The 13,567-nt window shown below is 37.0% G+C and overlaps 1 protein-coding gene across 6 annotated transcripts in view; it reads left to right on the top strand.

The window, feature by feature from the left end:
- The first annotated feature begins 3,155 nt into the window (after window positions 1–3,155).
- The window catches only part of Lrp4 (LDL receptor related protein 4), a 95,653-nt gene continuing 85,241 nt past the window's right edge, over window positions 3,156–13,567 (top strand). For 2 of the 6 annotated variants that reach the window (XR_004469822.1, XM_033382101.1), the window contains exons 1-2: window positions 3,156–3,589; window positions 4,250–4,802. Coding sequence is in view for 5 of the 6 variants with exons in the window: in XM_033382101.1 (XP_033237992.1) it covers window positions 4,751–4,802 (52 nt within the window). In the remaining variant the exon portion in view is untranslated. Of the gene's footprint in view, window positions 3,590–4,153; window positions 4,803–8,729; window positions 8,773–13,567 lie in introns of those variants that run through there. The other 4 variants (XM_033382098.1, XM_033382100.1, XM_033382097.1 and 1 more) reach the window with 3 other exon arrangements.

Below are 13,567 nucleotides of genomic sequence, written 5' to 3'. Positions count from 1 at the left end.
AGATCATTCATTTAAGTGCCCCAGCTCATAATAGTTCTTCTCATGATCTTCGATTGAGCTCTATGGATTAATTCTAAGTTACTAGTACAACCGTTTCCCCTTGTTATTAGCTGAATGTCAAAATTGGTTTTAGATCTGCGTTGTACAAATGTACTGTTGTATTTCAGTTTTAGTGGTGAATGGGCGTTTAAAGGTCAAAGCTTTAAAGGTCTGTTAAAAGGCTCAAATCTTGAGCGACATCAATCTAGCCCCTTATGAAACTTATATGGCTGCACTTTTGGGAGGAAGAAAATCTGCTAAATCCTTCATTGGATAGGTATACATATAGCCTGTACGTAGGTAAACCGAGTATACTGCGGACAGCAATGGGGTGATCAGGTCTTTGGTCACCTGTAGTATTGCTGGGAATTTTCGGTCTAGTCCAGCTGCTTTTACACCCGCTCAGTAGATTCTCTTAAAGTTTATCAGATTTGTTGGCGAATACTGATCCTCTGTTTCTATGTCCTAATGCTTTTGAGTATCTGTGATCTCGGTGCATCCTAGGAAGGCTTCTTCGCTACCCTCAGTCCTCCTTCCGTATGATTCTGTATGGTATCCTCTTTGATAGCAGCTTTCCGAGTATATGTAGATGCTCGAGGAATGGGTAGACAGCAAAACCAATAAAACTGATGCGGGCAGTGGACTCGACCTCAGCAGAGAGAAGTTTATGACGAAAGAGAAGTCCATGAGAAGTCCTACAGCTTTCAAGAGACTGGATATTTTTAAGACGCTGGCTAAGATTAGATAGGGAATTGTTTCTTCTCCTGTAGCATCCTTTTTTCCTGGTCCAGCTCAGAAGTGCAGACATTGTCATGACACACCTGTAGATATCCCTTGAAATTTTTAAATTACGTGCTCTAGACATATTTCAAATCGTAATTCGAAGAAGAAAAAAATAAAAAAAAATGGCACAGACACAATAAAAAATGGAGAAACCAGAAATTGGTCGTAATAAGTAAACAAATGTATGTATGTATTGAATTTTTTGATGATTAGTATTTTGCAGCCATTAAATAAACAAACAATACACGCAAGTCGAAATGGACTGCATAGGTGAATCTCAATATAAACATTTGGCATGAGAGTACTGCTCTAGTATCCAGTATCTTTGTGCGATCAAAGCGATCCACCAAAGCAACAAAACTGGAGCGCAAAAATAACTTTTCTTGCACATATATAAATTGTTTTTTCATAGCCAATTAAATAGCCTATTTACTAATTTAAAATTGTGTAAATTTTCTAATTCAGACCAAAACTTTGTTATTTTATGCTCATCAGCCGGTTTTTGACGAATGGTAGATGGTGAATGGTGCCAGTGTGAATCTGAGTGAATCACATTTGTCAAAAAATCCCACCGTTCCCTTGGGATGTGCTTAATGTGCAGAGTTGTCGTAATTCAATTTAAAATAAAAAAAATACGCGGACAATACTTTCACGTTTACCACCCATTGCAAGCAATCACCAAATTAGACAAGAACCAATGCATAAAAAAGTTTAACGATACGTTAACCGCTTCTTATCGCAAATCGATTTCTAACGAGGGGGAACGTTGTGAGTTGCTGCGTATACCGCAACTCTACATTTATACCCGATACTAAGTCAGTATGGCTCTCCTCCGGCAGACGCCGCTAATATTAAACGACACGACAAAGAGTGCCTGCGAGAGAGACAGAAAATCAGTCTGAGCGTGACGTCGGGCGCTGCGTAGCCACTGCAAATTGATTTGTTCCTTTTGGTTATAAAAATTATCTGATCTGATCCAGATTTAGCAATCTGATAAATATGGTCATTATCTATGATTTTGCGTTTTTAGTTTTCTCGAATCTGCAATATGTGGATGCAACAGATTTTCGTCCTTTGTGTGGGCGGAAGGGGGTGGGGCGAAATTCTGAGATATACGTTTTATAGTGAGATTTAACAGAAGTGCGGATACCAAATTTGGTTACTCTAGCGTTAATAGTCTCTGAGATTTGTGGATGCCCCAGATTTTCGTCCTTTGCGGGGGCGGAAGGGGGTGTGGCGAAATTTGGACACGAAACGGTCAAGGTCCGATATCACAGGAGTGTGGATACCAAATTTGGTTGCTCTAGCTCTTATGGGTTCTGAGATCCTTGAACTCATATTTTGCAATTGGCAAAACCGACCATGACACCTGTGTGTTAGAAAGAGACAGAGCGAGAAAGAATGAAATTGTTTTCTTGATTCTGGCTATAAGATAGACTCTAGAAGATATAGCCATCTTCTACGATTCTGCGTTTTTAGTTTTCCCGTATCGTCGAAATTGTGGATGCCACAGATTTTCACCCTTTGTGGGGGCGGAAGTGGGCGGGACGAAGTTTTGAAATAATTTTGTAGCAGTGACATATCACTGAAGTCTGGATCCAAAACATCGTTACCCTAGCTCTTATAGTCTTTGAGCATTAGACGCTGAAGGGGACGGACAGACGGACGGACGGACAGACGGACAGACAGGCATGGCTCAATCGACTCGGCTATTGATGCTGATCAAGAATATATATACTTTATGGGGTCGGAAACGATTCCTTCTGGACGTTACACACATCCACTTTCACCACAAATCTAATATACCCCAATACTCATTTTGAGTATCGGGTATAAAAATAAACTTTTTACTGACAGTCCAGGTTACAGTGGTAGACAAAAGTATTTAAACATAAATATATTATTATTTTAAAAAAAGAAATCTTTATTTTTCTGCAAGAACAACAAATATTATTGCACCTTTATTTAAGCAACAGCTGTAGAAATTTTTTAAAAATATTAATTTGTAATTATTTTTTTTTTTCTCTATATCTTTCAATCTCTTGTGCCTACACATGAGACGCTGATCAAGCGGTCTGGGCATATATACATATGTATAAATTATATACATAACATATAAATCATAAGATTACATATATTTCGACTGGGTATCGGGTAAAACAGGCGATTCGTAACCCTGTACATCTGCTCACACAGTACTCATTTTTAAATTGGCGGCTATTCAATTATGTCCTTCATATATATTTTCTTAACACTGAATTGACTTTACCCTCAATGGCAACACCCAAAGCTACGTGTATAGCGAGCGAGCTTGAATTTGACAAGCTAAAGCTCAAGTGTACAGAGGAAACTTTTAATAACAAAGAGGACTTCTAGTGAAACGTTTCTTTCACGGTCTGGGCTTTTGAGCTGAGCGGTGCTGTAATCTCGAGATACCTTACATTTGTCATTTTACCAAGCACGACGGCACAAGCTCTGTGCTTTTTCCCGTCGCATGTGCCAAACACAAGATTCCAAACTAAAAAGCATACATACAATTCGATTAACCACCTACTAGCATGGACATAAATATATATATAATTCAAATTTCGAACGGGGTGTAAATAAATGTGCAATAAAAGACAAAAGTAGAAATCGACCTTAAGTTTATGTGATACATTTTCATTTGCATACTTACATATATCTGAGTATATAAACATTTCAAGTGCATAATGCGCATGCTTCACATGTTCTAGTGGCTACTCCTGTATGTATGCAACATTTATAGGTATATTCATAAAATACATATACATATAAATATTTGCTATACATTACATGCCTTTAGACAGATCAAAAAACAGATTAATATACAATTTACGTAATATTAAAGATAAAAATCTTTACAAACTGTATATGTACATATGTATGTAAGTGGAGCTATGTATTTTTCCTCCATCCCACCAATAAAAAGAAAGCTTTTAGTATAGGGATACATAGAACGAATTTTGTATCCTTTTTATTAATAAAAATACATAATTATATCCGGTTGGATTGTGTGATCTGCATCATCAAGCACCACAAATATATATATATAACACTACAAAAATGTTTGAATTTAAATTCAATTTAAAGTAGTAGTTAAAACCAAAATATATATACCTTTGGATGTATGTAAATATATATTTGAATGAAATTTGAATGAACTAAGAATTTTGGATTATGTAGTCATCGTTTTAAATTCGAAACGTACATATGTATGTATATAACATGACTCAAATGTGCATATCATACATACATTCATATGTACACAAATACATATGTATGTCTACATATACATATACATATGTATATGTGCATATGTATGCGGGACATCAACAACGCTAAAGCATGGCATATCTTAACGTATTTCCATTAACCGTTACGTTCGTCACCGTGCACCTTTCAACAGTTTAGAAAACCAAGACGAAAAATGTAATAACCAGAAAAACATAATACATTTTAATAAATGTACATACTGTAGTTTAAAAATAAACTGGGCCGTTCGGGGTTTTGAGAATGTACATTTTCTTTGTGCGAAGAACCTACTCTGGCAACGGAATTGATCTGTCCGGGATCATTTTTTAACAAAGCTTGACCTTACTTTCAAAATTAACTCATCAGTGATAAAAACAATATATGTATGTTAAAATAAAATACCTCAAAACAAATTTGATCATCATTGTATGCACATCATTGTAGCGCATAAAAGTGTCTTATATATTATTCTTACACCTACTCATAAAATAAGTGAAGTGAAGTATTCAGAACACAATTCCAGCGTCGTAACACGCAGGCTACCTGAATAGCTACCTCCCCTACAACTCTAATCCGTCAAAAAAACTCGAATTCCAGAAACGGTACCGGGCGACCGTTGCCTAGAAGTGTTCGAGTTTTTGTATGGTGCGTGGCAATGTATTGGATACCCTTTCTATTTCGCTCATTGGGTTGCTTTGTATGGTTGTGTAAGTATTCTTTGGAATTTAACAATATAACTTTAATAATATTATGTCTAATGTGTATATTCAAAAAAATAATTTTTTTTGTTTATGATTTTATATTCTGTCAGAGGGTATTTTAGTATATTCTCCCAAAATATTTATGTTCTTGATCCGCAGATTTAAGCGTATAGAAATTTCCTTCGAATGATCGCAAGCGGTATCACAATGGGCCGAAACCGTGTGTATCTATCCTAACCTCCTTCTATGCTTATGGTCTAAGTAAATAGTAATTATCTTTGGAACGGTATTCAAGCATAACTGGAAAATAACGGTCTTTCCTTTGCTGTCTGGTCCCTGCCATGATGAAATTATACAAGTACCACCGCTTACTTTTTTTCTTATTTTACGCTCAGCACTACTGACTCCGCTTTGACGCCATGTTTGATGTAAGAGCGGAGAAAAAGATAGATACATATGTATATGGATGATGTTTCGTTTTGTCTTGTTTTTATAATCCTCGCTGCTTTCCGCTGCTGTGAAATGTGTAAAATCAAAGGAACAAAAATTATATTTTTTCTTACAAGTTTTTCTTTTATTACACAAAAATTTGTAGCATTTTTCCGAACGTCCGTCACACACAATCACTCGCAACAAGCAAACGAGTCGGACTGGCCAAAATAAGACCCGAAAAGAGAGCGCGTTGCGGGAGCGGACCGCCTTGTATTAATTCATCATGGTCACTGACAAAATCGGTAAACACCACGCACTCATGCCCTCTCACTGAGTAGAACACTATTTGTCTCTTCGTTTGTGCGAAGTTGAGCTCACAGAAAATTTTGATTGTAGATGAGCAAAATTTGTCTGCGTCAAGTCTCTTTAGTTTCCTGCAAATTTTAGATCATTGCAATTGTAATATATTTTTATAGATCTGCAAATTTTCTGCAACCTAAAGAGAGGTGATGAAAAAAAGATGTAATGACTTCATTTTGCCCCAAAAATATCTAAAAAATTGATTTCAAACACTAAACGTGCACATTTTTGTGTACATATGCATACATTTTATTAATCAGAGATAAGCTTACCCTCTAACAAATAGTTCATATTTTCCGCACTTAGGGAGAAAGGTTTTTATTCACATAGGCAAGTGATCGTTGCCATAGGCACCACAGTACCAAGCACCTATTTCTAAAGGTGTAATTTTTATACCCATATATAGAGCCACGAAATTTCGTATCCAGACTTCTGTCATACTGCACTGCACAGTGGTTGCGCTTATATGGGGCTGGTGGCCAAAAATACTTCCCGTAAAGATAGAGCGCTGAGATTTGTTTCTGGGTATTAGAGATGAATTTAGATAGCATACAGTAAATATTTGTGAAAGAGAAAATATTTAAAAAAAAAAATTCGTTTTTCAATCATATATAACAGCCAATGCAATTTAATTATAAGATAATACAAATTACGAAAATTAAAAAGAAATAACAAAAAAGATTAACATACATTATCTAATAAGTCATATGTAGATGATATAAAAGTGGATTTGTGATTCTTTGGCAGATTTCTTTGACCTGTTATAAAAGGGTCTGACCTCAAAAGAAGAGTTTTAATCAAATCGGTATTTGTCAGTATACGAGACATCTTCCGAGTATGCTGCAGACGGCACTTTTTATACCCGATACTCAAAATGAGTTTATATATAGGATCCTATAGGATCCAGACTTCTGTGATATGTCACTGATACAATAATATTTCAAAACTTCGCCCCGCCCACTTCCGCCCCCACAAAGGACGAAAATCTGTGGCATCCACAATTTTAAAGATACGAGAAAACTAAAAACGCAGAATTGTAGAAGATGACTATCTTCTAGAGTACAAAATCTGAACCAGATCGTATAATTATTATAGCCAGAATCAAGAAAACAATTTCATTCTTTCTCGCTCTGTCTCTCTCTAACACACAGGTGTCATGGTCGGTTTTGCCAATTGCAAAATATGAGTTCAAGGATCTCAGAACCCATAAGAGCTAGAGCAACCAAATTTGGTATCCACACTCCTGTGATATCGGACCTTGACCGTTTCGTGTCAAAATTTCGCCACACCCCCTTCCGCCCCCGCAAAGAACGAAAATCTGTTGTATCCACAATATTGCACATTCGAGAAAACTAAAAACGCAGAATCATAGATAATGACCACATCTATCAGATTGCTGAATCTGGATCAGATCGAATCGATTTTATAGCCAAAAGGAACAAATCAATTTGCAGTGGCTACGCAGCGCCCGACGCTCAGACTGATATTCTGTCTTTCTCGCACACACTCTTTGTCGTGTCGTTTAATATTAGCGGCGTCTGCCGAGGAGAGCCATACTGACTAAGTATCGGGTATAAATGTAGAGTTGTGGTCTCCGCAGAAACTCACAACGTTCCCCCTCGTTTATTTCTTTATTGTTTGACTCTGCAGCTTCCTCTGAGAGCTCTCCGATCGAAACCAAAGCGTGCTCTATTACCTTGGGTCCATGAATTAAAATTTAATGCACTGTTGCTGGAAGATAGTACCATGGATACATTTCAATTAATTTATTAGCCGTATCTAGGGGGTATTTTTTGAATTTTTGTATATTCATTTTGTATTCTGATGCTAAGGCTTGCAATATCGTAGCGCATCGGGCAATTACTTCTTCATCAATGCCTGTAATCTGAGATGCTAAGCTTGGGTTACTGAAAAATTTCCTGGCAGTATTTCCATCGCTGGAGTTTCCTCTGCCTCTGATGTTTTCTCTTTAACACAATAGACTTGAGTTCTACCGATCGTATTTGCCAAAGCTTTACATCCAGTTTATACGAAAGTGGTGATAACCCGAAGTAATTTTGTATTGCAAATTGTATGCTCATTTGTCTTTAAGTCAGCTATTTTCTCCTTGAAGTAGTGCTCTTCTTCGACGGAAAGTGCGGCGGTCTCCTTTTTAAATTGAAGTCTGAGTGGTCTACAATATCGGGTATACGATGGCCTAGGATTTTTCCATATTATCTTAGAGTCGATTACAAGCTGAAGTGGGACGTACGATGTGACAAAAAAAATTTTCTCGTCATCAATACAATTGGGAAACTTTTGTTTTTACTCGCTGTGACCAGAGCTGCCATCGAATCCCCATTTTCCAATTAATGCTAAGGTTCCAAACGTTCTTCAATTATAGTCTTTTGAAGCTCTAAAATACTTGAAGCCGTGTTATCTAAAAGACTTTGTAGTTCCACTTCTGCATATGTTTCGTCTATAACAATATCATTTGGATATCTCAATGTTTTAAATTTAAGAATTTTTTCATAGCTTGGCAATAAGTTGTAGGGAACTTCTGAATTGATAAATGATCTAAAGACAAAGTATTGGTGCTTGGACAATCCAATGTCCACGAAAAGCGACAAGATTTTTTCAATATTTATTTCAGTGGCATACATTTTTGACTGAGAATCAGATGAACGAAAACAGAAGCTGCAGACTCATCATGCTTTTGTAGCAGGGCTATTCGGCAACGTTTGGTCCTTTTTGAGGACTCAGCCAAATCCATTTTTGGGCCGTCCACGACTAGAACTCAGTAGGCAACTATCTTTTTGCAAATGTACTGAATGCATTTCTTAAGGTCAATCGTATTGACTTCGTAGCCTTTGCTTATTATGTTAAGTTCCAGTAAATTATTTATGCCTTACATTTTTTCGACATTCGTGACCTTTTCTTGGCACCAAAGATCAAAGATGTGCATGCGTGAAAACACAGAGCTATGACAATCTCCTTTACAATGAATAGTAAAATGTCAAAAGAAGACAAAATTATAAACAATAATATTTAAAAAGTTTTATAAACAAACAGAATTGACGAAAACGACAGAAACATCAAATAAACAAAAGAATAGCAGCTGATTGCATTGCATGTTTGTCCTTGAAAAATAGTGAGACCGCTTTAGTTTATTTAAGAATGTACGCAAATAAGCAACTATCAGCAGGTAAAACAGTAATCACAGTAATACACAAATACACAAAAACAGTTAAGTTGGTTAAAAGGACACAAAAAGATTTAATTAATTATATTAATGTTACAATAATAATTTCTTTAACTAAATACCTTCAACTATAAAATCCATTTTAAATAATTAATCTTCGAACACTTTGCCAAACGTGTAATCACTTTGAAGTGCGCTTTTGTTTTGACCAAAAGCATAAAAAGCAGAGACGCGTCGCAAAAGTGAGCATGTGTTCGTCATTTCAATTCTATTTTTTGAAAGTCCTGTTGCAAATCCGGTTTGCCACAAAGAAGTTTGGACATTTATGAGACGATATGGTTACATGTTGTCAAAATATTTTATAATTGATTTTTTGATTTTTGGCCTATGGGCGCAACCACTGTGCACTGCAACAAGCTATATCGATCTGACCGGATGATTTTTGGTTTGACACTGAAACCTTGGGTGGCGGGGATTTTTTTTAAGCGCATTCCTGTTTTTACTGTACATATAAGTGAACAAATTTCATTGTGTTTAAGCAGACCACTTTTTATGAGAAATGCAAGGAATAATTCAAAAAGTTGAATCTCAAGAATATGGTTTAGTACGAAGGACGAAGCGTTTAATACAGTTCCAATTTGTGAATTTTTAGAATAGTTTTTCAAAAGAGTGTACCGAAAACTTTGGGTGGCTATGATATTAAATTTATTATTTATGAAAATTTGTGTGTTCGATAGTATTCAATTTCAACGAATAATCCTCTATTTTTACAATTTCATCGCTTTGCCTTGATAAGCTACGGTGGCAAAGCGGTTCTAATTCGTCAGGATTAGCGAGGAAGCGAGCGGTCCCGCTTAGCCCTAGCCTAACTTACACTACTATAAAGTATTGAGGTATTTACTCATCAATTATAAGATTACTTAACAATAAAGATTAACCTCTCAGCGCAAGAGAGTTCACAATATTCTTGGTTAGTCCGTCTTTAGCCAACACAAACAAACTGGATGGTTTTCACACATGCGAACATGCCACATACAGTTGTCCGTGGGAAAAGCATGATTTTTCCAAATCTAAGCCACATACAGACAATGTCTGGCCTTGTGACTTATTGATCGTCATAACGAATGTCAATCTAATTAGGAATTGATTACGTTTGAATTCAATTGACACATCTGTATTAACCATAGGGATTCGTGGCAGCAACACATTTTCGCCTTGAAAGTTTTCATTCAAAATGATGGCTTCAATAACGTTTCTCATTAGTTTTTTAATGACTAATCGTTTGTCATTACACAGCCGTGGTGGATTCAAGTTACGAAGCAGAATGATCGGAGATTCAACCATCAATTTTAAATCTTGTTGTAGAATGCCTGTCAAATCCAGTGAATTTAATTGGATAATTCACAGTTCGGTTGGTATCGCAAACTGCAACGATAGATTTGTATGACACCAAGTCCCCAGGCAGGAACGTCCACATTTTTTGCTACCAAGAGCTAATACTACCCCATTTCCATATACTTTTGTCCCGGTATTATTTTCTAAATTGAATGAAACTTAACTAATTTAACTAATGAAACCCAATTAAAATAAGCAAAAGATATTTGTTTGGTATATTTAAAGTAAACAATAATGATTGGAAAAATTGTAGTTTTGCGACCGGTACTTCAAGTTTAAAAATACCAATTGAGATAATTTATTGTGTAAGTACTCAATAGAAACCTACATTTATCTTCTTTTAAAATAAATTAAAATAAAATATTTTTTTAAATAAATTTAAGTAATCAGCTGCCCAGGGTCAGTAGAATGTCGGTATATGGCACGGCGATTTATCGTCTGGCTCTCTCCGACTTAGAACGTCCTGTTGTGCAGGTCCGCTGGGAGAATCTTGGCAACCCTACGCCGGTGTCTGATGCTTATAGTATCTGAGCATTAGACGCTCATAGGGACGAACAGACAGACAGGGCTCAATCGACTCGGCTATTGATGCTGATCAGAATATATATACTTTATGGGGTCGGAAACGATTCCTTCTGGACGTTATACACATCCATTTTCACCACAAATTTAATATACCCCTATACTCATTTTACGTTTCGGGTATAAAAACTGGAAAAATTTGTCTATCTTTTTTGTACATCAAAAGCATTTGACCGAATATATAGCGAAATAATCAAAAACTATTTCCCAGAATAATCATTATTTTCTCGTACTATCGAGAATGTTGTCTGTTTATAACAAAATTAATAATATCATAAATATTTCATTTGAAAACATTATATTTCCCGTTTCCGACCAAATAAAGTTTATATTCAAGCAGGCTCCGTTTCTCACTTACTTTTGCGGATCACGCTTTCAGCCAAAACGTTTCGTTGTCGTTGTAAGGTGCTCCAGTTTTCACATATTTTTGTTATCGATATGTTTAATTTTCATCGTTTATGAGAAACAAAATCAGCTGACCTGGCTGCTTTGTAAAAATACAGCATGATTTAAATGCCTTTTTTTTTCAATTGCTTGTTTTGAAGAAAAAGGTCGGCAGAAATTACGTATTTAAGACGATCCAGACTTCATAGATGCAACACTTGTGTATTTAAAATGTCTGACGAGCTGTGAGTAACAGCATGTTGCCTCGAATAGTTGCCTGTGTGGATGGAACTCACATCAGAATACTAAAGCCTGTACAAAACCGCTCCGTGTTCTATAATAGGAAAGTATTTTATAGCATGAAATATGGTGTCCTGGTGGTGTGTAACTACAACATGGAGATAATTACTATTGATGCCACGCACCCTGGTTCCTGCCATAACTCCTTCATTTGAAATCACTCCCCTGCTAGAGAATATTTATCCACGACCATCAAAGGGTTTGTTTCGGGCTACGCTTTAGAGAGTTTTGTTCGCGGAGATAGCCACCTTTCAGCACAGATTCAACAGTCCTTAAAAGCCGTTTCCGTTGCATGCAACGCACTTTAAATTACCAACCAAAATTATGCTGCCATATTATAAATGTATGCTGTACCCTGCATAATATTTGTAGAAGACGTAATGTCTTAATTGAGAAGGATGTTCGATTTAACGACCCTCTAGACACTAAAAATGAATTCGACGATGCTGAAAATAATGGATCAGCTATACGCGACCATTCTTTATATCTTTCACAATAAACTAATTGTTGAGACATCGACCTTTTTCGCTGAATATAATTGTTCAAGAATTTCACAAAGTAATGATTTCCGAAACCCTATCAATTTTATTATAGGTAATTTGTGTGTTGAGGGTGGCGAAACGCCAGTCGATGCAATCGTTGAGTCAAGCTTGATGCACGGCGAAGAGCAGAGAGGAACGCAGACGTTGTAAGATCCTTCACAAGCTCGATTTGAACCGCCTTAATGGAGAAACATATAAAAATGCTCATGTAGCACTTTAGTGAGGGCCGGTTGCGAACTTCTGATTTATACAGGAACGGACCGCAATAGTCAACGGCCACTAAAAATGCACGAGATTCGCTAACTCTGTCCACCGGAAGATCTGACATTATTTGCTCGAGAGTTCGAGGCTTCACACTAAGGCATCTGACACACTCTTGGATTACGTGTGCTATGGTCTTTCGGCCACCGATTGGCCAGTACGTTTGACGAATTCTGGCTAAAGCGACAGGGGTCCAGCGTGAAGGTGTTTTTCGTGTTAGTGCCGTATCAGAGCAGAAGTGATGGTTATTCCAGACTTTCGTCGATGAATGAATTTGCATACATACGCAAAAATTCGTTGCATTTTGGGAAAGGAATTTACAAATTTCCACCAAATATCTTGACGCGCAGTTTTTAATTAGTATAGTTTCTCGTGCCTCCAAAACTGGCTCTGGAAGAACAGGCGTACTTGGCCATTGATCCGTACTGGCTGTCAAGTATGTAAGTCTTCCAAAGATGAGAATTGATGAGCTCAGCTGGTAATGATCCTCGAGAAAGCATATCGGCAGGATTTAAATCAGTTGGCACGTGCAGCCAAGACATTCCAGATGTGAGTTCCTGAATAGTAGAATGTCTATTAGCGACAAATACATTGAAGTTGGATGGTTGATTCTTGATCCAAGCTAAAACGACTGTGGAGTCACACCCGCAATAATAAGAGCAATTGAAGTTCATCTAAGACACTTCATGCGTAAGCTGAGCGAGTAGCTCTGCACCACATAATTCCAACTTGGGTATTGTGATAGTCTTCAGTGCCGCTACACGAGATCTGGAAAATAGGAGATTTGCCTTGACTCCATTGTCGCCTTGCGAAACAGCGTAGATGCAAGCTCCATAAGCACTCATGCTGGCATCACAAAATCCATGCATTTCAAAGTTGCTGCTTCGACGGAACGATAGGCGCGGGAAAGAAATTTGTTGCATAGAGTCAAACTGCTGAAAAAGGTTGATCCAAGTTGTGCGTAAGGAGACTGGCAGACATTCATCCCAATGAAGCTTTTCTTTCCTTTTCTTTCTTTTCTTTCCACAGCTGCTGTAGAAATATTTTTGCTTTGGTAATTACTGGCCCTATAAGTCCGAGTGGATCATAAAATCGTGCAATAGTTGACAATACAACTCGCTTAGTTGGTTTCGAAGGGACTTGATTGGGACAGAATGAAAATAGTAGCTCATCCGAAGTGGGATTCCATGCTAAACTTAGCGTCTTGGTTACAACGGTAAATTGGTAAATTGGTAAATTTAACAAATGTTTCCCTATCTTCATGGGGTGTTTGATCGAGTACAGATGTATCGTTGGAACACCATTTCCTGATCTTGAAATTTCCTTTGGCTAAG

Source organism: Drosophila pseudoobscura, chromosome X (genome assembly GCF_009870125.1).
Source record: "Drosophila pseudoobscura strain MV-25-SWS-2005 chromosome X, UCI_Dpse_MV25, whole genome shotgun sequence".
Taxonomy (NCBI): domain Eukaryota; kingdom Metazoa; phylum Arthropoda; class Insecta; order Diptera; family Drosophilidae; genus Drosophila; species Drosophila pseudoobscura.
The sequence above is the reverse complement of the archived record's forward strand: the minus strand, read 5'-3'. Positions and strand labels throughout refer to the sequence as shown.